Here is a 24,377-nt window from a genome sequence, read left to right on the forward strand (position 1 = left end):
CACGCAAGCGTCTCCTTTGGGAGCCTGCAGAAGCCAGAACATGATTCCAGGGATGTTTTCTTTTCTCCCTTGGGCAATCATCAAGGATAACTTGAGTCAACCAGATAGCCTGGAATTTATGCGAAAACAAGGCGACTTGGTGCTCTCTGGGTTGGTGGCAGAGCTACAGTCACACCAAATGGTGCAAGGTAAAAATCAGTGTCTGTCACTGCATGACCTGCAGTGCTTATCACTGCTTCTTGTGTTAATGGAGAGCACAGATACCTTTCTCCATCACTGGCCACCATCTCTCCTCTCTTACTTCCTCACGTTGCTCCCTTAGGGGTCCCACTTGTTCCTGCTTTGCCTGGGATCAGTCCATGTGGCTCTGCAGCTCTTCGAGGCTTTAGGAGGACCTGGGATGCCCATGGGCAAAAGGGCTCTTCAAAGGCTGGTGGCTGAGTGAGGAATATGGGCTCTGCAGGGGAGCTGCAGCTCCATCAGGACAGAATTCATCCAGCACCCTTCAGTGCTTTCCGAGCTGTTTCTCCTGCCCTTCTCAAGAACAGGGATGGGCACTAAGTGCTGCTGGAGCTGGTCCCCCCGCAGGGAGGCTGCAACTGGGGGCTGCCTGGCAGAACTGGGTGGCTGCACCCATATATCCATCCATGCTGTGGTCCGTGTCCCATGCTTGTGGTATGTGCCTGGTTTTATTTTATTTATTTTACAAAGATTCGATAAAATTATTTAGGTAATTTGATTGCCACCACTGTCAGGGTGGTTGTCAGGGGGGGATTAGCGGTGTCTTGGCCCCTCATCAGCAGGAGATGGCTGTGGGGGACACACATCACCCATCATACACTGTCTTCTGCTCAGACCCTACCCACTGTGCACTTTGTTCAGGTTACAGCTCTTTGCTGTCCCTGGACAAAACCAATGACAAAATATGCCAAGTGGACAGACACCCTCCCTTACTCCCCCCTACCTCCCCCCACGATTTTTGCTGCAGCATCGCTGCGAATTGTAATTGTCGGTGGGGAAGCACACTCATCAGGCATTCCATCCATAATCACTATAAAGAGGATGCGTATATCTAAGTCCTGGATGCTCCCCAATATCAGATCACAGCAGGGACTGAACTAATATCCATGTTCCCTCTCCTGAAAATGTGAAGACCCACTGAGAAATCATAGGCAAGGAAGGCTCTGACAATGCTCCCAACCTCTCAGGACAAGAGGCAGCCAAAGCATTGGTCCCCAAAGGCACCTGCCCTCGTGATGCTGCTGGGGCCAGGCTCGCTGTGGGAGCCACATCGTGAGCAAACAGCAAGCACCAGCAAAGATCCTCCTGCCTTCATCTCTACAGCTGTTGGAAGTAGCCTCGTGCATAAAGGGCAGCGTCCTCATTAAATTTCGTGGAGGGTTGCCATGTGGCCAGCAGAAATTTTGTTTTGTTTTATTTCGATAAGCAGCACGATAATATATTCACCACCTCCAAACGTAATGGGGTGACAGATGGGAGCTGGGCTGTGGCTTTCATGGGAAAGGCTCCTCTCAGCAGGGAGGCAGTAAGTTTCCCACCTAATCTTCTGTAACCTTCAGACTGCTAACAACTGTAAGAAGCAAAGCAATGGGTAGTTATTAAATTAATGACTTCATCCCCAAGCCGATAATGAATATTTTACAGTTTTATCTCTCCACCCTGTAGACTGCTCTAGACAGACTAGACTGTTTATTAATCTAGCTTCTGGATTTATGTTATTCAATGGCTAAACATCCTCAGCATGGTTGGTCTGGGCTGTTAAATGTTGAAGCCCAAGAAGGTGTTCTCTGGCAAACAGCGAAACCTGAAAAGCTGATCCTTGATCTTGGACTTGATGAGCCTGAGGCCAAAACCAACTGCCTTGCAGGGCTAAGGCCAAGTTAGCCCCTGTTTGAGTCCAAACCATTTGGCCATTGCTTCATGCTCAGTTTGGGTGGACTCTAGGACTTGTGAGTAAAGAAGAGGCAAGGAAAAGTTTTGACATATCCTGGCTTCAATAAGGGCAGGCTGGAGTTAACCCGACCACAAAGCTGTGGGGTCAGACACCATATCTTAATGTGGATAGGTCCTCCCAGGGTGGTCCAGCCCTCTGTGCTGGTTCTGGAGCTCAGGCAGAGCATATGTCTGTGTTCTATCCCTTCATGGCTTGTGTTTCTTCAGATCATCAAAGACAGTCACTGACATCCAAATAAAAGAGCATTGCAGTTATATAAATGAAAGCAGGCTTTAATGGTTGTTATACTTCCTTGTTGACAGGGTCAAAAATGTCTTTAAATCTGATACTACCATTTTTACAACAATTGGTGATTTATTCAGCCCCCTGAAAGACAGGGATGAAGGCATCTGGAATAACGAGAGCTATTTGTCTGAAGAATGCATCATCCGCGTGCTTTCCTACAGCCTCAGTCCCACGAGCCCTTCTGTACAAAGCAGAAGGTCGTTTCAGGATATATCTTCTCATAAAAGTGTAGAAGAAGTGAGTATGTTAACAAGTGCGGGCCAGAGCCTTTAATCCAAGCAAGCTGCGCTCAGTACCGGTTGGGAGGGAAGCAGTTTCCAGCTGGGGGCTAATCTGTTGGCTGCAGTGTCATCTCCAGCCCATCTGATTGCTCCCCAGCCTCAGCATTGTCTTCCTGCAGCCTAAGGGGGCTAAATTCGATGCCAAATGGCATCTCTGAAACGCAAAGTAGCCTTCTCTCCCCAGTAACCTGATGGAGAATGAGGCGACCCCCTCCCAACCCATGTGTTTTTAGGACCCCTTGGCTGTGGGAGCAGGGTGAGATGGACCGAGCTTTAAGACTTCACCAGAGGAGCTCTGGGACAGGGAGAAAAAAAAATGCACGATCATTAAAAAATGCACGAGGCTGGGAAAGAAAGCCCTTTCTGTGTACACCCGAAAGCCATCGCTGGAGCTGGTGGCTCTCTGGAAGAGGCTAGGAAATGTTGACAAATGGAAGGTACCACCTGAGCACAAGAGTGGAGAGATGGGTCATTAACAGCTCGTAACAATTAACAATAGCATCAGCAAGGCAAAATGACACTCTCGTTGGTCAATGGGTTTATCGATGCATTTAGAAACAACCATATGCTGACAATCTTTTCCCTTGCATCCTTGAAGCAAAAGACCTGCTCTCCTCTGCTGTTCAGCTCTCACCCTACATGCGTTGAAGGAGGCTTAAGAGCTCTCCTAAGCACACCTATAAACTGACAGTGTACCATCTTAAACCAATTCAATTCCCTTCCCTGCGATAAAGGACGCCAGTTCAGAGAAGATAACATCTCACAGTGATGGCTCCCAAAGCTGCAATTTAACACAAATCTAACCGCTCTATTATACAGCACAGCCAATTCGTTAAGAAAGGACAAGCGAGCATGTCTATTAGCTGTATCATCATAATCAAATATTGGCACAAGGAACTGCTTGGTGGTGCAAAGCCTAGCGAAACCCCCCATAAGACAATTATGTACCCTTCAGAAAAACAACATGCCAGCCAGTTCTGGTGAACCATTGCATGGGTCGCCCTGTTTTTCTCCTTTTAAGATGTGCAGCCCTTTGTGGAAGGATCAAGGCCCCATCACTGGCCCTAAGGTGTCATCCAGCAGAACCTCAAAGAGACCTTGTCCTTGGGGCTCTTGCTGCACAGGACGGCTCCCGGGAAAGCTGGGCTCAGTCTCCAGCAGTCCTCGCTCCTGAGGGTGTTTCTGCTCAGGCATTTGGGGCAACATGGCATGGGGATCCAGAGCAGATCCTAAATCAGACTTCTCAGAGAGAGGAAAGCCAGATGCTGATAGAAGAACCTGGAGAAAGAGCTCGGGCAGAGGCAGGAGGAGTACTCGCTTTCAGCAGAGCCAGGAGTGCTGCAGCAAAGCCTCCAGCTTATCCCAACATGGAGATAAGGCAGGATGGCTGGTGTCCCAGGACACCTCCCGTGCAAGGAGCTGGGGCTGCAGAGGGGGGGAAGGCCTGTTGCTGCTGCACTCACGGGGTCAGTGTGAAGGCTCTGAACCAAACTGTCCCTCATGTCTCCACGGTGGGTCTGTCGCTTCATAGCTACCAGTAACTCCCAATTTCAACGTTGGTCACAACTAGGGGAGACTCTGGGCCCAAAGTTTAATCGCTCTTATCAGCCCCTGCCTTACACATTTAATTGCACCTGAGATCTCTGTGCCGTGCTCTGCAGAGGAGGGGAAGAGGGCAGAGCTGGTAGCCCACTTGTCCACCACACTGACCTTGGAAACCCACCAGCATGAAACAAGAGCATCTACTGCACCCTCTCCAGGAGAGTCATCCTCTCCTTGACGATCCCCACAAACCTGTCCCAAGCCTCTGCCAGCTGTCCTGCCCCAGGACAGCTTGCAGACATCCAATGAAGACAGAAAGAACTTCCAATGAACACCCATGGCCATAAACATACTTGAGGACAGACTTTAAGACATCTTCTTTTTACCCAAAACTTTCCTCTGAATTTTTCTGGCTACGGTTCTTACCCTTTTGGCTCCACTTTAGTCTGCCTTTGCCTTTTGTGTCTTTGCGGTACGGCCACCCCTCCTGTTGTAACCCAGCAGCACTTGTGCCTCCGTGTGGGACGGTCAGGAAAGTTCAGGTCAGTTAATCAGAAAATTTAATTTCTTGGTGATAGACCTGCTTGAAATTCCCATTTGACCCAACTCACTCAACTCCAAATTGCCTTAATATGATTTAACTTATTTCACCTTGGAAGCTACAGCATTGCAAGACTGAATTTCGACAATTTCAGCAATGACATCCCCAATGCAGAGACCGGTGAGAAATTCTCTTCATTGCCACAGCTTCAAAATATAAACTTTTGCCAGTGAGAACGCTTCATTCTTCCAGGATGGCACTCTTTGAACATCACCATCAGGCAGATGTAAGCGAGGAAATCTTGTTGACAACAACAAGCCATCTCCCAGCATTTTAGCTAAACTTCGGAGATAATTTGGCAAGGCTTTTTTTGTAAATCCAGGTGGGGAAAGCATCCATCTCTGTGTCCCATCGCAGGGCTGGCATCTCCTCTGCTCACACACCGCCTCTGGGAGCATGAAGCTGTGGCATCCCGGGGATGCTGAGCACTGGGGGTACAGGATGCGACCCCTGCCCAGAGGAGCACTGCCTGCAGCCCTCCTGCCTTGGGCAAGGGGCTCCAGCATCCGACCCAGCAAACATGTACCTCTGCTCAAAGTTGGGATTCTCCCCACTGCGAGATCTGAGGCACCCACTTGGCTGGATGGTGACAGCTCCTTATTCTTCAAAGCCTTCAGAGATACCAAACCTAAATTCCCCCTAAATCTCCCCGTTTAGCAGGCAGGGAGAGGAAGGCTTGGGTTGGGCAGTCCCTGGCTGCAGCTCCAAGACGGGCGGACACGCCGACCCTCCAAGCCATCGTGCAGGAGCAAGGACAAAGCCCACCGGGGACATTGGCAGCAGCTCGAAGAAAGACCATGGGAACTAAAGTCACAAACAGAACTGGGTTTTATTATGAAATAACCCTGCCAGTACATAAGGAAGTTCTGTCTGCAAAATACATTTCCTGAGGAAAGTAGATCACAGTATTCGTTTTCACAGAATAACATGTAGCCTGCTATAACTTTCAATGTGACTCTTTATTATTTAAATATTAACAGTATTCCTTCACATAAACAAGTACTCAGTCATCACATAACCAACACACAAACGACAAAATAAATATACAACAAGAGCACAGTTCATTTTTTTCCCCGACTTAAATATTAAATAAATAATAAATACAGAATTTTCATTTCCTGTTATCAGTGCCTGAAACAACATGAATGAAAAAGAAAAGAAAAACTGAAGAAGTCTCTCTTCCCCGTGGTGCCCCTGCCCCCTCAAAAAAACAAACCAAAAAATTATCAAAATGTCTCAGTTATAAAATATCTTTAAAAAAATTCCCATCATTAAAAGAATAAATAACAAAATATATAAAAAATAACTTGGTTGCATCAAAATTACAAGTAGGAGTTGTAGATAGGTTTCTTTATTTTTTTTTATTTTTTTTGGAATATCATTTTTTTATGGTCAAAAGTTTTAATTTTTAACTTTTTTTTTTTGCTTCTTTTATCTTCTTTTCTATGGTGCAGTGTCCAGTTTAAAATAAGTATAAAATTAATAAATAAAAAAGTTAAATAAATAGCAAAAAGTTAACATAAGGTGTTGTAAATATAAATTACATACATCTTGCCAAAATTAAATAATTTACAGGATAATTAAACTAACTACTTTTTTTTTTTCTCCCCTCTTTCTTCCAGGAAGTGCAATTTCTCTACTTTTAAATACTAACTGAATTGCAGTCACAATCAATTTGGACTCTATTTACATGTTAAGAACATTGTGTTTTTAACACCTCAAATTATTTTTTTTTCCCCTTGCTTTTGTATTTTTGCACTTGGAATGGGTTCTGAAATAAGTGAACTGATGGGGTCTGATCCTGCAAACACTTAAGGATGTGAGGAAACCCACCCACGCCAGCTGCCCTATTGAACTCAGCAGATGGACTGATGCAAGTCAAGTCGCTCGTGAGCTTCGAGGCCGGATCCAGGGACCGCTGCAGTCACTGGGAAGCTTTCCACTGACTTCTCGGAATTCTGGATGATGCCCTAAATATCTGCAGGACTGGGTTCAAAGCAACACCACGGTCTTCCCTTTAGTAGAAGTTAGCAAAGCCCTCCCCAGCTCTGCCTGCCACACCACCAGAAGGGATGAAGGATGCACCCCTCACTGGGACCCCTCAGGGTGGGGGTTGCCCCCCTCTGCTTCCAAAGGGTTTGCAGCAGGGGGACAGTGAGCTCCAGCCGGGAATGGGTGTGGGGGAGAGCAAACCCGCGGGGTGACAGCCAGCTCCATGCGCGATGGAGCGGGTGCTGGACAGCAGCGTCACAAAGACATTCATAGAGTTGTTCTTTAAGTGCACAGTGGGCTGCGTGTACTGAGCTGCTTACAAAATGCTTCTTTGGAAGAATACCCAATACCTGAATACTCTTTTTTTTTTTTTTTTTTTGTAGAACAGTGCTTGCGCTGTGATTTTGCGCGAAACTTAGAACACCAAACCAAAAAAATACCCATTGCCCTGTGGATACCTGTAAGAAATCAACTACCAATTCACGGTTATGTAAGCACTTTGCTGGCCATCAATTAACATTTCCTCTTTTTGTTGTTTGTTGTTTCTTTTTTTTTGTTTGTTTTTGTTCATCGCAATCTCAAACGTTCTCTGGCATTGATGTATGATCTCTGGACTGGCAGTACTATGCCACTGTAAGTATGATCACAATAATGAAAAGAACCAGAACTGTCATCAAACAGACTTCCAAAAAAATCATATACACCGGACCATGATACATTAAAGAATTCCTCTGTATGAAATATCTGGTATTGGCCTATTCATAATAGCTATTCTCATATTTAAGACAGACAAAGGAATACTGTAGTTGCAAACTCCAAAAGCTTCCCTGAGAACCTTTTTTCCATTGCGCTTTCCACTGGAGATCCAGAACTGCTCTTCAGATTTCTTTCAGAAAATAAAAATAAGCTACTTTATAATACTTCAGAGTTCCCATGCCCAGTGGATATCTGAACACTTCGGGGTTGGGAGGCCCAGAACAGGTTCAGATTTACAGGTAGCTTGCAGCTCCAGCACTTGTAGCAACATAGAACATAATCATGTGTGAGTAGGTGATCTGGACATAAGACCATAGACAACATGAGGGTTTAAGCCAGTCATATGGTAGTCTTGGATCAGACAAGACCCTGTTCTTGTAATGTTTTAACCCTTGGATCAACTCTGCAAGAGCGTGGCAACTCAGGAAAGATGCCTGCTCTTCACCAGCTACCAAGCCCAACAGCCTCCAGGAGGAGTTAACCTTCCATCCTGATCTACCTCGTGGTCCAGGTAGAAAAAAAAAAAAAAAAAAAATCCCACTTTTCTCAAGAAGGTCCAAAGTTAAGTAAACGAGAACATTGAGTTCGATCAGTTCCACGTCTCAGAAATGGCCTCTTGGTTACATTTTGGTCCTTTTTTTTTTTTTTTAATTTCATTCATTAAACAAGTTTTCTAACTTGTAAACCTGAATACTTGGAGGGAAAGTTCCATCTTACAGTCTGTTCGCTTGCTCATCCCTGGCCCACGGCACTAAACCTGGATGCCCTTGACGGCTTGCTTGATGCTCTCCAGCAGGTCCTTGTTCTCTGGGTTCTGGTAGCACTCTTGGTTGGTGTACATGTCAGTCAGCGTGTTCACGTACGCATCAAAGTTCTGCTCACTAATTGGCTCCTGTGGTCAAAATAGCCAAATAAAAGCATTAGTAATAGAGCAGGAAAGGGCTGGGGTGCCTCTTTACAATTAATCCTCTGTCTGTGTACCAACAACCAAAGGTCTCCACATCACAGCCTTTTTGTGTGCGGTGCTGTACATACGGGAATCTCATTGTGCAACGCCTGAGCCTGCCAGATCTTAACTGGGTCTTTAATTTTATGCATTGGCCTCACGGAACTATTAACAGCATCAGGTTAAGCACACACAGGCAGTTTGACAGGCTGGAGGCTGAATGAAGCCATGGAAATGAAGGGCTAGAGGACAGGAGCACTGCTGAAGCATCACAGAGGGAATGAAAGGCAAAGTTAGGACAGGAGCCCGGTCACCTTGGGCTCGTGCCTGCCCACACCAGCATGCTGCTGCGGTACAGCTTTTTCTTTGGAGGGGCATTGTGGAACACTTGCAAGTATCTAACCTGGAGTTAATGGGGAAAAAAAGAAGAGGCGAAGGAAGAAAAAGAACAGGAATAAAATGAGCATACAAATCTCATGGGCACTACTTAATTGGAGTTGCCTGAAACCTTGAAAAAAATATTTGCTGAACAGTTTATTTGACCTTTATGTGTCAAATACTTTACAAAAAAGCACTCAGCAAGTGTTTTTTTGCCAGTTAGGCAGCTGGGTGAATACTATCCAAAACTGCTCTGCTGGAGGATGGCTTCTCTCCAACCAGCCTGAATTTAAATACAAACCCCAATGAAAAGGATTCTCCCCCCCCCAAAAAAATGATGGCAGGAAAAGGAAATCAAAAGCTCATTCCTCTGATCATTGCGAGGGTCTTTATGAGTTGTAAGAGGACAGCTTCGCCAACACGAGCCCCCCCTCCACACACCTGGTTTTGACAACAGTAATTACATTCCTGGGAATAGAGAGAAGGTAATTAATAGCCTTTTGTGGTTTTACTATTTTAATGCAGTCTTTTCATTTTGCAGTAACTCTATGGTAACATGCTGTGGGCTGTTAGACCTTGTTAAATTAAACAAAATACACTCTTTTTAAGAATGCTATTCTTTGACTGCCAGCTATTCAAAACTGAATTGAAACTACCTGCATTATAATAGGAGCTGTAAGATCTTTCTGACGTTGAAATCCAATCCCTCCTGATCTCTGCTTGTGCTGTCTTAGCCTAAAAGGTGCTGGGTGCCCTTGATAAAGTTTCCTATTTTGTGATAATGCTCCCAGATGTAATGAGACAGAACAATAGATACAAAGGGAGATCAGCAGAAAATGACAGCAAAAGGGAGATACAATGCAAGCTTCAGAGATAAGGCAAAAGAACTGATCTTATAAAGGACACGTAGGTGTGTGTAGAGAATTTCTCTCACTCTTTAATTGTACATAAGCCTTATCGTGAATTGGGTTTGGCACGGCTCCCTCGATCGCACCGGCTGGGGAGAGCGCTGTCAAAGTTTCTTACCATGTGTGGAAGGCGGATATTGGCAAGACTTTGGATTAGAGCCTGGCTCAACCCTGAGAGCTCCAGGAACAGGGCTTCGTTTTGCTCCTCTATGATTTTGTTTTCCTCCTCAATGTTCTTCAGATTCTTCTCCATGGTGGAGATCTGCAGAGCAAGGAGCACGGCAGTGTTACCAACCCTCATGGGATGGCACCCACCACCCATGCAAGGGGCTTGGCCATGCATCAAGGGGCTTGGATGCATGTCCAAGCACACAAACCTGTGACTGCAGTTTCACCATGGCCGCTTCCATCTCAGAGTTGGACTCGTTCAGTTCACTGATCTCCTTGTTCAGCTGCTTGATCTCTTCGTCATTCTCTAGAACTGCAGGAGAGAAGGTCGTGGGCAGTCAGCGAACACTCACAGGGAAAACAAAAATGTGGAGCTTTCTGCTGAGCCCATCCTGTTCATAGACATCACTACTCAAAGTCCTCACCTTTGCTTTTACATCCTCTGAACAGGGCGCACATCTCGCTGCTTTTTTTTTTTTCCCTCCCCAAGGTCTTTATCATCATGGTTCAATGCTACTTTAATAGGTCAATATGCAAATGCAAACCCAAATGACAGCACAGCGGCTGGAGTCCAGCACATCCCCACACCCTGCAAGGTTGATTGTCCTGAAAACTCAGGTCACTCTGGTCCTGAGTTTGGGAAGATGCCATTTAAAAAACTAATGCATGTCTTGGTTAGAAATTGCAAGGTTCGTAAAATAAAGCCATATTTCTACGAGAGTTCAGGTATTTATAGGTTCCAAAGTATATTAGTATTCATGTTAAACGCCTGAAGCTTATCAAATACCACAGAAACCTCAGTAATAGCACTGGAAATGCAAAGTGCCAGTGCCAACAGAACTCCATATCCAGAAATATCTCAGGATTAAAAGCCCTGAATAGGTGAAAATCACTGAACAACTGCAAGGGATTTGTAAAAATGCCAGTAAATATTTTAGGGTGGGGGGGGTGGGGGGGGAATTCAATTTCAGCACTTTTTTTTTCCTTCCCCCTCCCCCCCTTTCCCAAATTTCCCTAAGGGAACTCCCTCTTCATCTTTTCACCTGCTCCCTCATGGTGTGTCACTCAGGGAGCAGTGTCAGTACCACACCACACCCAATACTCAGGAAACCCAAGAAATGGGTGTTCACAGCACATGATATCCCTGCAAATCTGTGGCCAGAATTCATTTGTTGAAACCTCCTCAGTCTGCAAAGAAAAAGATATACAGGCTCAATGCCCTGACACACCTGCCAGGCAAAAGGAGTGCAAATCCTTACCATCGCTGGTCTTGAACTTTGTGTTGAGAATTTCATCCCCTGAGATTTTTCCTTTCTTCCCAGCAAAAGTAGCTCTTGGACACCCTGACAAACTGAAAAGCAAGTAAAAATGAGTTTCATAAACACTAGGTATTTATAGGTGCTTATGTTCCCAACAAGAACATGTACCATTTGGTGGAGTTCATGCTGCGAGACAGTTCTAAAAGCTTTTTATGGTACAGAGGAAATTGCTTTATGAATAATGCTACAAACTCCCCATTTATAAAGCGAGAGCAATTTTCTCTGAGCAAAGATCAAACCCCACATTGTTTCCTTGAAGAGAGAGTATGCCAGGTGAGGAAGGTGAGATGAGCCTGGCTGGCTCGGGCATCAAACCCTTGTCTGGGGAGCCCAAGTCCTGTTCTAGCATGCTAATGGAAGGACATTATAGCATCATTTTCCGTTATTTTGCCCAATCCACACCTCACCATTGCACTATTAAAACAACTATGCATTTTCTTGCATGCAGAAAACTCCAACCGTGGAGCAACCTGACTGAAGTCAGCATCAAAAGTACCAGCTATAGAGCCTTGCGTGAAGAGCTGAACGATGCTCAAGCAGCATCTACAGGCAGGTGGGTCAGTCCATGGCAACGTGGTCATGCTCACAATGATCTCAACCCTGTGATTTACCTTCTGTGAGTGAGGAAGCTCCCATTGGCATGGCCAGAGCCGTCGCAGCCTGGGGTAGGGCAGGTCGGGCCTTCATTCTTCAATGACTTCCAAGAAAATGAGGAGCCGTTGAGCGATCCTTCCTTCTGCCTGCGGGCTGCGAGAGGGCACCCTGATGCGCTCCGGTGAGAGGCGTATTTGCCACTGATGTGTCCAAGCCCGACACAGCCAGGAACCGGACACCTGGGCAAAAGGAATGAACAAAAATTAGAGCATGGGAATGAAGAGGGACGTAAGGAAATTAGGGATGAACAGAAATGAGGAAGCCTAGGAAGAGAGCATTCACATTTGGGGTTCTCATCTGGAGTTTATGGGGTAGGTGCTCAGCTGATAGAAATGACAGATAGGAAATTAAGAGCTATGAATGCCCCTTCAAAAGAGCCATAGAGAACCAAAGTAAATCCTGCAAAAAGACTGGAGGTCAGGTCACACTCATGCTTGAAGCAAAAGCAGGTCCCAGTGCTGTCCCAAACCGTGGTGTTTGGTGCATCATTGAGGGCAGAGCCAGAAGGCTGGGCTGCCTGCCGTGGGATCCTGACATACCCCAAGGCTGACACAGACATGTTTGCACCGAACCATCACACATTTACAGCCAGCTCTGCCCGGTGCTACTGCATTACTACAGTCACCAGCTTTATCCCCCTACACCAGCACGGCCAATGTGATCTCAGAGCACTGCCCGTGGGGATACAACCCTTCCCCGTGAACCAGCCCCTGACCCAGGAGCCAGTCAGGCTGCAACCCGCACACCAAAAAGCTGCAAACCTGCACCTGCAAGGAGGGTGTCTGAGGGGTTCCCAAGTGTGTACCCCATCAAGACAGAACAAAGAAACCCTGGGGCACAGCTCAGCCGGCAGCAGCCACAGCACGGCCTCGCTTGCCTCCTCCTGCTGGTTCACATCCTGCAGGTACCAGAGATCAGCCTGCGCTTGCAAGGGACAGAAGTGGGAATTGCCACCAAGGCAGAGCACGAGCCCTCCAGCCCCTGTGCTTCTGCCACATTTACGGCTGGTTAAAGCACACAGGAGCTGTGAGGGGCATCACAGAAGCACAGACACTGAATTGCCAAGATGATGAGTGTCCACTCCACACTCACCAACTCCCCACCTAATGGCATACTCACTGAATTCAGCTGTTTGACAAAGCCCGGTGAGTCTACTAGGGGTTTTGCTGTGGTTTGCATTTGTTTAAAGATGCTAGTCAATTATAAATACAGTTAAAAGTTTATTACTCAAGGGAGGTTACTCTAAGAAAGGGGAGGTGGAAGCAGGCAAGAAATGGCAAAAATAACCCCCGTGTTCTCAGTTTGAAGGCAATTAGGGACCTCGAGTTTCCCCAGCAAAGTATCCGCTGAGCTGCTCCTGAGAATCGCAAGCTGCATTTCACCGCAGAAACGATTATCCTGATTGTTTACATTTCATACAAAAGGGAGACGACAGCAGAAGGGGGGAGCCGTACACCCAGCCTTTTCCCAAGATAATTTGAAAAATGCTGATCTCGATTTTAATCAGCTGCAAATGCAGCACAATTCACTTATAATATCCCTGCCAGCAGGATCCTCAGTAAATTCATAACATCATTGCTTTTATATGATCACGAGCAAATTACTGAATCCTCAGGAGGAAAAGGAGATGGGGGTGGGGGGCGGGGGGGAAAGAGTGAGAGAGAAAGAGACAAACCCCAGCATTTAGTATGCAGCCGTTACAGCCCAACCATCACATATTTTATGCTGTTAATTTAACTTTCATTACATTTTCATTGTTAAAAAATAAACCAGAGCCTTATTGTGCAGAACAGCTGGCTTGGACATTTTTTAATTTTTTTTTAAATTATTATTATTTAACAGAAGCACCAGTAGCATTTGATCAATTAGGCACCCGTGGATGCTTCCGTTTTATGCCAGGGCTGGGCTGAAGGTTGAGGTGATCTGTTCAATCACATCTGTAGCAAATTACTTGAAGGATGAACAGCAAAAACAACAGGGACTAAATGACTTTCTCCTCGGTGGCAATGTGCAAAACTCGGCTGGGTTCCAAGTGGCACTCAGTGCAGACGGAGGATGGATTTAGAGCCAAAGCTCCTTAACGCAAACCCGCACCAGGCGCACCTTGCTGCGGAGGGCAGCGCACCAGCTTTGCAGGGGCTGGGGGAAGGCAGCAGCGAAGGGATTGTGGTACCATGTTGTTTCAGGCATCCTCTTGGGTGTACTGGAGGAGCAGGGGTTGCTGCCTGTGCCACGGGATGTTAGGGAATGCCTTCCTGTCTTTATGCCACAGAGACCCTCACAGCCCACCCGGCACTGCCTGCACCCATGCCCATGGTCCGGCTGCGGATGGAGCAGCGGAGCTACGACGAGCCTCCAAGGCCAGCCTGGAGGTGGATAGCATCAGCTTTCTAGGACTCAGAAAATCCCAGCTCTGGTGATGCTCCAACCCCATTTCCTGCCACTTTAGCTTCCCAACATTTGCACCTTTAGGGAAACTAGGAAAGACCCAACCCCTGGTGAGGATGCTGGGGGGAACCATCATTCTGCTGGGGATGCTCTGACAGCTCATCCCACGTTCCTATACAAGCGCCAGCTGCACCATAACAAACCAGTCGTATAAAAGCCCCTTTCTCCTTGCACTGGGAAGCAATCTCTTTGCAGAGCAACTGCACTGGAGGAGCCGCTTGGCACATCCCCAGCCAGTCCCAGCCCTTAATGGGGCAGGCAAGGATGAGCAAAGCCAAGGCTTCCTCAGCCCCGCAGGGCACAAGTCCCTGGGGAAAACACGGAGAGTGGAGACATCCCACCTGGGGGCCTCCGGCTGTGGTAAAAGAAGCAAAAGTACAAGAGCCAGCAGTTGCACAGCAGCATTTACTGCTTGTCCTTTCCCCTCACTGTGTCAGTGGTTAATGGCACAGCACTACAATGCCACCAGCAATTTAGCGTATTTGAGCCAAAAAAGGATTTTTTTCCCACAGATTCTTGAGTAGGTTGCTTAATTTTTAATAAACTCCACTAAGTCCTGCTAATTATCACACGGCTCATTTAACTGGGAGGCTTTCCTTCCTGTAGACTGAGGAGTAAGAACAGAGCAGATGGCTCAAATATCATCTTTTTCTTAAAGGCCCTTCCCCCGGCTGGCGCATCCTAGTTTCCTTCAGCCCCCGCGGGATGCTTCCGCACCCACTGCTTCCCGCTCTGGCTCCCGGGTGCACGGAGCTATTTACCTCTGCTCTTCTTGCAAAGGTGAGATCTGCCCTAGGGCTAAAATGAGGAAAAAAAATGCATTTTGGGGACAGTCAGCTGAGCCAAAGGGGTCTGGCCAAACATGCCAGCATTTATGGGCTTGTGAAAACTCTTGGAGGGGATTTATACGTTTTTCCATGTTTCTCTTTACCCCACTCCACCTGCACTTGCTGGGTGGGTGAACAGGCTTCAGAAAGACTGGGGATGCTCCAAGTTAACAAAAAATAGGGTTCTGGAGTCAATGCTAGTCCCAGCATTTCTGTAAAGACTTTGATGTCCTGTAGCTGTATGAGAGGTCAAGACAGACCCCAAACCTCGCGTCAGGCCCCGAATGCTGAGCTGGTGGTGCTCAGGCTCACTAAAAGTCCAGGCAAATGGATTTCACAGCAAATGAAAGCTCTTGAGGTGGACTGAGGGATTTAAAATATCTGTTCCCAGTAGGAATAAACCTCCTGCAATGTTTTGAAAAATTCAGCCTGAAGCAACAGAGAAAGGCTTTTTCAGTTCGCTTTGAACAGTCAGCCGTGGCAAAGACTCTACAAAATGCATTTGATTCAAGGTTATCACATCCTGGTCCAACTCAGTACTGGAGAGTTTCTATTTCTACCGTGTTCCTGGGCATTAAGCAAGCCCACTGGCACCCCTCACCTGCCCATTGCTGCCCCAAAATCTGTGATGTTCTGCTTGACTGTGGGTTCAAACCCTCTTTTACACCATCAGTGGGTTTTTTAGGAATTATATAAAGCACAGGTAGGAGAGGAACTGCCCATGCCCCATCAGCCTACCTTTGCAAAAAACAATAAAGAAAAATACAGTTATCTTCCTATCACAGCACTCTCCAAACTATCAAGCTGCAACAAGGTCTTTTACCATCTCATACCAACATACTCTTTGTGCCAGTCCCTCTGCTGCCTTCTCCTCATCCAGGGTGCGTGTTCTCTCTCCTCTCTCTTCCATGGCTACCCAACCACTTAACAGAACAGCCACAGCTGCACTTTATCTACATCAGCCAACCCACCGCCCCAAGCCAACCCACAGCTGTAGATTATCGATCCTAATTAACCCAGCTTCATTCCTCTACATCTCCCCACTCCCCCATTTTCCAAACCGATTTCAAAATCGCAACACCATTTTGGGGATCAGGGATTAAAATTCCCCAACAACCAGGGGAAGAGCTTTGGCAGTGCCTGCTCCAGTGCGGGCAGACAATGCTCCGAGCAGCGCAAGTGAGGGGAGTTGCAGGATGGGTGCTGCTGCCCCGCATAAATCTGTGCAAGGCAAAGGAGATAGAGTGAAAGGCTCCACTCGGGAGTTATCCGCAGACTTACTTCATCAGCTCTGGGTCTTCTTTATCATCCTTTGTTGGGGTGATCTTGATCCCACTTTTCTTGGCACGAGGGCAGCCTGACAGACTGGTTAAAAAAAGAAGAAAGGCCTGTCTCACTGGCAGAATCCCTGCATTCGCTATTTCCCCACTTCAGTCATCTTTCCCTTGAATTTGGCACAGTGTTTTTGATCTCTCTCGTTTTGCAGCCTCACATCACGAGGAGAAGTCAGGAGAAAAAAAAATAATAAAAAATTGAGGGAGATGGACAGTAATTAATGGTGTCTAGATAAGAAGATATCTGCTAACAGCTTGCGATGTTTAATGGAACTGTTGAAACAGAAGGCTCAGATCTCTGCTATTAATGCTCTAAAGTGATAATAGAAGTCATAAATAGGTAGCATTATTAACAGGAACATTGCATCAGCTAAAATCTGACCCTTTGTCTTTTATTCTGTTGAAAGGAGCTTCTAATCAGATGCTGGAAACATCAGGGAAAAAAAAAAAAAGAAGTCAGATTAAAGAGATGAAAATAGGCTTCAGTTGTCAGTAACATTAATGTTTTATTCAGAACTTTACAACTCTGCCCACTGCAGGGGGAAGGAAAAAAAAAAATCGAAAGAGGCTACAGAGAAAATAATTTAAGGGAGATCTTACCTTCTATGCGATGCATAATTTCCTGTTATGTGACCAGAGCCATCACAACCAGGAGTAGGGCACCTGCGGAGGGAAGGGAACCTCAGATTAGCCTGGCGATGCGAGCAGGGGATCGACACTTTGCAACAGCTCATTTCAAAGAGAAATCTAGGGACTGTCAACACAGAAGCAGGTTTTTTCTTCCTGCCCCTTCTCCCTCTGTAAGAACAAGGTCTGGTCTGTAATATCCATGGCACCAAAGTTGCTGCGTCGCTGCACAATGTTGGCGTTGGAGAAGAACATCAGTGAGAAAAGGTGGAGATGCTGGGAGCGAGGTGGGTGGCTGCTCTCCGGCAGAGGGACATGGGTCCCAGCCTCTGTCCCCACCCTCATGAAGGGGACAGCTCAGAGACGATAATGAGCCAAAAAAACCTCTCCAGGACAGCATCTGTCACCTTGAGGAAACCATAAGGAGACAGCAGGTACCATCCATGGCCATTGGGCTGGATGCAAGCGTGGACAAGAAACCAGAAAAATAGCTGACAGCTCTGGGCAACGGGGCCACCCTGACCACAGCCACGAGGAAGCCTGACAGAAGGTCTCAGCTCAGGTCTGGGCGACTTGTGGGGGGCTAATCTCACTGAGAGCAGAAAGAGACACCCCACCACAGGAGGGTCCTCAGAGTCCGAAACCAGCCGATGCCTCTATGGAAAGTAACGAAGGAAGAGGAGGAAAAAGGTTAGGTTAGCTCGGGTCTCCTCCTTCCATAACACCATGGGCAGGGTCTGCAGGGGGATGGCTGCCCGTGGGGCCTCGGGCTGGGGGACACCAGGTCACCACACATGGTGCCCCAGCAGCTTTTGGTGCTTCAGTGGAGAATCTGCCTCTCTGTCCTCAGCCGCTGCCGTTACATAGGAGTCCTTGGAGATGCATTCATGATCATGGTTTGAAGGTAAGCATCCCACGCTCTGGGACATGGTTGAAAGCAACAGCAGGGGAATACTTCCGTGCTCACCCAAAGCTGCACAAAGGCTAGCAGGGGCTGCGAGCTGTACCCAGTGGCAGCGAAGATAATGGCACGGGTTAAGCACTGCATCATTAAGGGTGCAGACAGAGAAAGGTGAGGGGATTGAAGTACCACAAGCATGAAGATCTACTCCGAATGCTGTAGGTGATGCAGCGGACATAAAAGCTGTCATGGGGACAAGGAAGAGAGGCGAGGAGTGCTCGCCAGCCTGCCAATTAGCCAGGGCTTTTTGAATCAAGTGATTAGGACCAGGGCAGGGGGAGGGGGGGTAAGAAATCCATGGGATGAGCAGGAGAGATGCTCAGCTTTTGAGCCAGAGCCAGCAAAGCTCACAGCTGCAAGCTTGCAGAGTGCCCGTTCTTGTCGTGGGAGGATTTTGCTGCATCCCCGCTTTCTCGATCCCCATTTTTAAAGCCATGGGTGCCTGGTTTGGTACCACTGGTTGGTACTGCAGGGACCGATGTGTCTCCAGGACACCCTAGTGAAGTAATGGGCAACACATGGTGGCGCTTGGGCAGACCCCGAGGCCAGTGCCCTTGGGAAAGGCAATGCACTGATGTCTGGCTTGGGCAATGGTGTTGCTGCGGTGCTCTGGCCCCTGAGAGTCAGCAGAGCAATGATTTCCAGAGATACCTTTAGTTTTGTGACTTGGAAAACAGCCTTTTAAAGAGTTCTCTTTTTTTTTAGTCAGAAAATATCAAAATTCTCCTCTTTGCACCACCTCTGAAGGAGGGTTTGGCATGTGCAGGTCATTGCATTGTCTCCAATGGCAAAAAAAATTGGTACCTCGCCTAGGGTTTGAGAGCAGGGACATGTCCTTGCCCCAGAAGGGAGGGTGACTAAGTCTGGAGCAAGGCTTAGCACACTCAGACCTAGTAAAATATAAATGCACATAAATCCAGTGCAGTAAGGGACACATCCATCAGGACCTCGATGAGGGTACAAATACTCTAACTTATTTAGAAATTACAGGTTTGGGAGATGACTGACATTTCCCTGTAATATGCTGTTAAAGTAGAAAGCAAAACTATTTTTTTGTTGTTCTAGCTTCAGGGTGGGATGAAATTATGAAAACACTAACACCAAATCCTTTTGCCTTTCAGGACTTTTAAAGAGGGGAGAAAAGTGATTTGATCTTGATTTTTAATTATCTGGAGACAAATCATACCGACTGAGACCTTTTATTGCATGTTTCAGCCTGGAGCTATTTTTTTTATATCAGGGATATTAACCCCTGAAATAGAATTTATAATAGAAACACTGACATGGCCTTATCTGGAGTTGTGAAAAGCTATGGCTGTGCTATCTGTAATATCTCCAAATTCTCTCCCCTTCTTCCTTCCTCTGCTCCCATCCTCACCAGGACATAGTGAGGCAAAAAAAAAAAAAACCCCAAACCAAACATTACTTGGGAAATAACATGAGAAAGCTTTGTTTTGGCCAGAAGTCTCCTGTTTTATACAGTATTTTGACAAAAAGTGCTCACGTCAGATGCCTGAGGGGAGCAGGGTATGCAGCACAGCGAGGCTCGGCATGATGCTTGCTCTCGGGGACAACACCATTTGCGTTTTCTCCAGCCCTTACTGGAAACAGGCACTGTTCCTGAGAGCTTTTAATATCTTTAACACTAATTGCCTGATCACTTGGCTATTCTTTAAGGCTGTTGGAGAAACACCAGTTCAGCAAAGCTCTCTTAAGAGGTTCTTTCAAAATGTATATCGTCTATAATGCACGATTAAGCGTACTTAGTGCTAATCATGCGAGTCCTTTCCATCCACTAGCATATTCTATTAATATCAACTAATCCAGCTACTTTTTCCACCTCTGTGATAAGGAGCAGGAGGTTAATCAACATTTTTCCTGGCTCTAGCACCCACATCAGTGGTGGAGTGTGGAGCAGTTCTAGACCCACACTGCCCTCCAGGTCACCCACCAAAAAGGGATTTAGGACATTACCCACCACCTTATTGAGCAGAGAGGCTCCCACCTGACTCTGCTATGGCTCCAGACATCACTGATTGCATACAGGACACAGGGCATTATATATTTTTTTCTTTTTGTGATGAGCCTGTGCAATGTGAAGTCCTCCATAAGGTTTTATTCTCAGTAGAGGCTCCTCAATTATAGTTATGAATATCTCAGTTTCTAAATAATCCTGAAACTGGATTCAGCAAAACAGGGAGCTCAGAGGAGAATCGGTCTCTGAAGGTAGGCTGGCTCCGTGGAACAGATGTCGAAAAAAAATTCACAATTAGCTTGCCCCCAGTGATGCAGGTTGGGTGGAGGAGGGTTGGGGTGCCCCCAGTGTCTCCATCTACTTTAAATACATTTTTGATTAAACCTTTCTTTATGGGAGGCAACCAAAGACAGCATTTGGGAAACCCTCTTGTGAAGAATAAGCTCCTACTGAAAATGAGGAGGTTTGGGAAGTCAGTAGCAAAACTGAAAACGGGATTCAGAGGAAGATATTGGAATGAAAATGTCAAAACCAGGTTCCTCCCTTCAGGAGCAGAAATGGGAACAGAAATTCGGGTGCCGGTGAGCCCTTTGCCACTGGCTCAGGATCCGGCCTCACCAAGTATTTGCTTGCTCCTTCTTTCATCCCCTCACAAATCAAACTCTCATGGAAATGAACAGAAACCTCTGTCACTATATCCCAATGGCCCCTAAAATTTAGCATAAAATTAGCATCCCAGGTTGTCCAAAAGAGTTGGCTTTGCTATGTCCTGGCAGTATTTTCCCAGCTGTGTCTCTACCCAAAAATAAAGCATGTGCCTTTATCTAGGCTTTGGATTATTTGAGAGATGTACAAAAATGTTGAATGAAAATGGTTATGGCACAAACAAGGGAACAAGAGCTTGGGAAAAGACACCAAATGAAAAAGAAAATATCATTTGTCTACAGTGCCCAAAGGAAACCTGCCAAGGGTCCAGGTTATTTCTGAACACTGCCATGGTCCCCCCTCCCCAAAATTATCTTTCCTCCATGCCATTGCCTCTTCTCAATGCAGCAGCTGGAGGCTGGACTCCACCAGAGCTCCTTGCAGGTGGTATTTGAGCAGCTCTTTGAAAGGAGAAGGGAGGGGATGGAAAAGCAAAAGCAGAGCAAAAGGAGGGGGGGGGGAGGGGGAAGAGAGAAAAAAGGGTGGAAATAAAGAAAAAAAGGAGTTCCAAGTTGAGCGCAAACATACTTGAGGTCAGCAGAGTGGGCAGCCATGAGGTTTCTGAGGCTCTTGTCAGCAAGAGGACAACCAGAAAGGCTGAAAGAGAAGAGATGGAATATCTGGATAAGCAAAAAAAAAAAAAAAAAAAAGGAAAAAAGGAAAAAGAAAACGGACCGGGGTGTTGGGAGGGAAAGGGGCAACAGAAGGTGGGGAAGAAACAGAACCAAACTATCCACATGGTCAAAAAATATACCAAAAGGAAAAAAAAAAGTTGCCTTTAGAGTCCAAACCATGAAAAAAAGGTCAACTCACCTGCGGTGAGAGGCATAGTTTCCTGTTATGTGTCCGCTGCCATCACAGCCTGGAGTTGGGCAACTGGGCAACAACAACAACAACGAGTGTAAGTGCTGGAAAGGAATGGATTCACCCGAGAGCCACGGATCTGCAAAGCCAGCTGAGCCCCCCTTCCATCGGACCTTGGCATGTGTTTATATGTTTGCGTACAAATAAACCAGCTGTTTCCCTTTCAGCTCCCCTTCCTCCCTTTTTTGATCCCAAAAGATCCCAAGGATCCTGAAAGAAATTTGAAAAAATTGAAAGAATTTGTGGCAAACGTGAGAAAGTGTTCAAGATACATAGTTGCTTGCTTTGCTCAGTGGATGGTTTTTGCAATACTGAAGCTCTGGGTGTGGGAATCAGCTTATTGCCTGAAAGCATCAGATTTCAGCTTTCTGAAACATTTTTTTCCCCCCAGCCCTTACAGTTGCAAAGAAAAGCTTGAAAACACTGCTCACTCCAGAAAGGGAATGAAAGTAACTTCTGACTCCCGTGCCTGGGGGATTCTAAACTGAGGGCAGGCAGAAGCTGCCGCATCCCGCCTGCTGCCTCCACCGGGCTGCGCTTCCCACCTGCCTGCTCTGCTGCCTCCCCCGTGAGCTGCACCTGCGTGGGTGATGGGAGAAGGTGCCATCCCTTCTCAGCATCCAGGGAATAAAATCCCATTTGTGCATGAGCAGTGAGGCTCTGGCACAGTTGTGCCCTGCCTGCCTGAGGCCAGGGGGATGCCAGAGAGCAGGGATGTCCCGGGACGTGCAGGGATATCCTGGGAGAGCTTGGCCCAGCAGGCTGAGGCTTGGAGGTGTGCCTATTCCCTGCTCACCCTTGAGTCCTTTTTGCAGCCGCAACACTCACAACAAACACAGTGAGCCCTAGAGCCAGCAGTGATATGAAGATGCTCAAGCAGCAGTGATGTATTGCTATGTGGTACCCACTCCTGCACCAGCAGGAGGGGGACGAGAAGGTTGAAGTGAGGAGCATCTTCACAGCGACAGCCATCAGTGCCAGGGGATGGCCCAAGATCTATACCCAGACATGGAGCACCAGACAGACACAGCAGACAAGTCTGATCCTGAGTTAACAACAGCTAATTCATTACAGCCCTGGGACCAGAAAGGAACAGCATTGCTAAATAAGGAGAGAAGGCTCAGTGCTGCCCTCAACACCATTTATTTATTTGAGAACTCTTTCCATTTAGGAAATATCTCTACCCTCATAATACAATCAAAGCACAGGAGGACTTTAGGGCTCTACCTCAGAAATTGCTGTGCACATAGCTGCTGGGTTTGAAAAAAGCCTTTAGAGATTTGCACAGCGCAGCTGGTCTGTGCTTTGCTCATTCAGGGAAGATGCTGCTGCCGCTCTGCCCCCACAGATCTCCCTGCCTGTCTGCTCCCTCAGCCTCCTGCTTGCATAGCCAAATCATGAGCTACGTTGTCTAAGGTCAGCAAAATGATGCTTGCTGACTCTTCCCTGTGTACCACATAAGAAGGTCAGAAGCACAGGGAAGAAGCCAAGAACAGCAGATCTGCTGGGATGCCCGGGAGGGGGTACATCCCCATCACAATCTCCAGACTGATCCCAACATGCCATTAGATCAGAGCCAGCTCCAAGCAGCAGTGTTTGGGTCTGACTAAACATTAACCATCAGTTTGGTGACCCGTGTGGATGCAGAGCACCACTCCATCTAGCAGAACAGACCCACCCACCCAATGCCACGGATACACAGACATGAGCTGGGTTAGGATCTCTCTCCCATGTGAGATGCAGCGTGACAACCTTGCTGCAGCCCTAGCTCACATTTTGTGGCCCTGCACTATCATGGTGATAGGACCCATTGCTCTACATTAAGCAGCCAACAAGTCCTGTCCTCCCAGTGAGGCATCTTGTGGTTCAACACCCCCATCAAGAAGATATTGAGACCCACTGGGTGCTCTTGGCTCCACAGCATCACCCAGTGTCCCAAAACAAGGGGGCAGGAGATTGGGCAGGCTCCATCACTGCACCAGAAACACTCTTGCAGGACAATACCAGGGAAAATGGGCCCTGCAAGGAGGTTTCCACAGCCCCATCCATGAATCCAAGCTCCTCAGAAAGTTCCCTTCATCACTGCACAGTTTCAAGGACATATGGGAACATATTTTGCCTCGATCAGCAGCTGTATGAAGGGAGGGTTTCTCTTTGAGCTTTCATTTGAACTGCTTAGATGAGGTAAAACCAATCACAGTAAGAAAGGGAACTACACTTCTAATTTTTAAAATGTATTTGCTAACAAAGTTTGTCTCCTACCAGCCTGGTTGTGCTGGGTACATATTTTATACATTTTGGAAGAAGAGACAAGAAGGCAGGACTTACGTGAGCAGCTCTTTCTTGATGTCCTTGGAGAGGAATTTAAGCTTGAAGTTGGTTAAAGTAACTTCCCCTGGGTATTTTCGTTCTTCAAAGTTTTCCTCCGACACTTCTTGCTCATCAGCTTCAGAAGAGGCAAAAGAGTGGGCAGCAGGCTCTGACTGCAAGAAAACAGCCAGGAAAAGTGGTTGTAGTGGTGGTTGTTGCTGTTGAGCTGTGATAGGAAAGGATCCCAGCTTCAGCCCAGCTCAGAGTTAGTGCAGCACTGCCAACACTCCCGAGCCCTCTGCAAGTGCCTTTCCATACCCAGAGATCTGATAGTAATTGGAAAAACCTCAGAAATACAATCTCTTTAATTTTGCCTTTTTACAGGGGAAATGTGTAAAACACGTCTGTACAGGGATTTACACCTGGGTCTCCCAAGGTCTTCAAGGCATGAAGGTCAGTGCAATCTCGCCATACTCATCCTCAGCAGCACCTGCCTCCCAATGGGCAGTGCGCTGCTTCCA

The 24,377-nt window shown here is 47.0% G+C and overlaps 1 protein-coding gene across 6 annotated transcripts in view; it reads right to left on the reverse strand.

Annotated features, from left to right (window-relative positions):
- Window positions 1–8,038: 8,038 nt before the first annotated feature.
- MYT1 (myelin transcription factor 1) overlaps window positions 8,039–24,377 on the reverse strand; it is a 62,416-nt gene continuing 46,077 nt past the window's right edge. For all 6 annotated transcript variants that reach the window (XM_027813608.2, XM_055722893.1, XM_055722891.1 and 3 more), the window contains exons 14-23: window positions 23,875–24,029; window positions 21,496–21,558; window positions 21,211–21,279; window positions 17,015–17,077; window positions 16,362–16,445; window positions 11,763–11,984; window positions 11,092–11,183; window positions 10,042–10,145; window positions 9,783–9,926; window positions 8,039–8,324 (exon numbers count right to left, since the gene is read on the reverse strand). In XM_027813608.2, the coding sequence (XP_027669409.2) occupies window positions 8,184–8,324; window positions 9,783–9,926; window positions 10,042–10,145; window positions 11,092–11,183; window positions 11,763–11,984; window positions 16,362–16,445; window positions 17,015–17,077; window positions 21,211–21,279; window positions 21,496–21,558; window positions 23,875–24,029 (1,137 nt within the window). In that variant the 3' untranslated portion in view covers window positions 8,039–8,183. The remainder of the gene's footprint in view (window positions 8,325–9,782; window positions 9,927–10,041; window positions 10,146–11,091; window positions 11,184–11,762; window positions 11,985–16,361; window positions 16,446–17,014; window positions 17,078–21,210; window positions 21,280–21,495; window positions 21,559–23,874; window positions 24,030–24,377) is intronic.

This window comes from Falco cherrug, chromosome 10 (genome assembly GCF_023634085.1).
Source record: "Falco cherrug isolate bFalChe1 chromosome 10, bFalChe1.pri, whole genome shotgun sequence".
NCBI lineage: Eukaryota > Metazoa > Chordata > Aves > Falconiformes > Falconidae > Falco > Falco cherrug.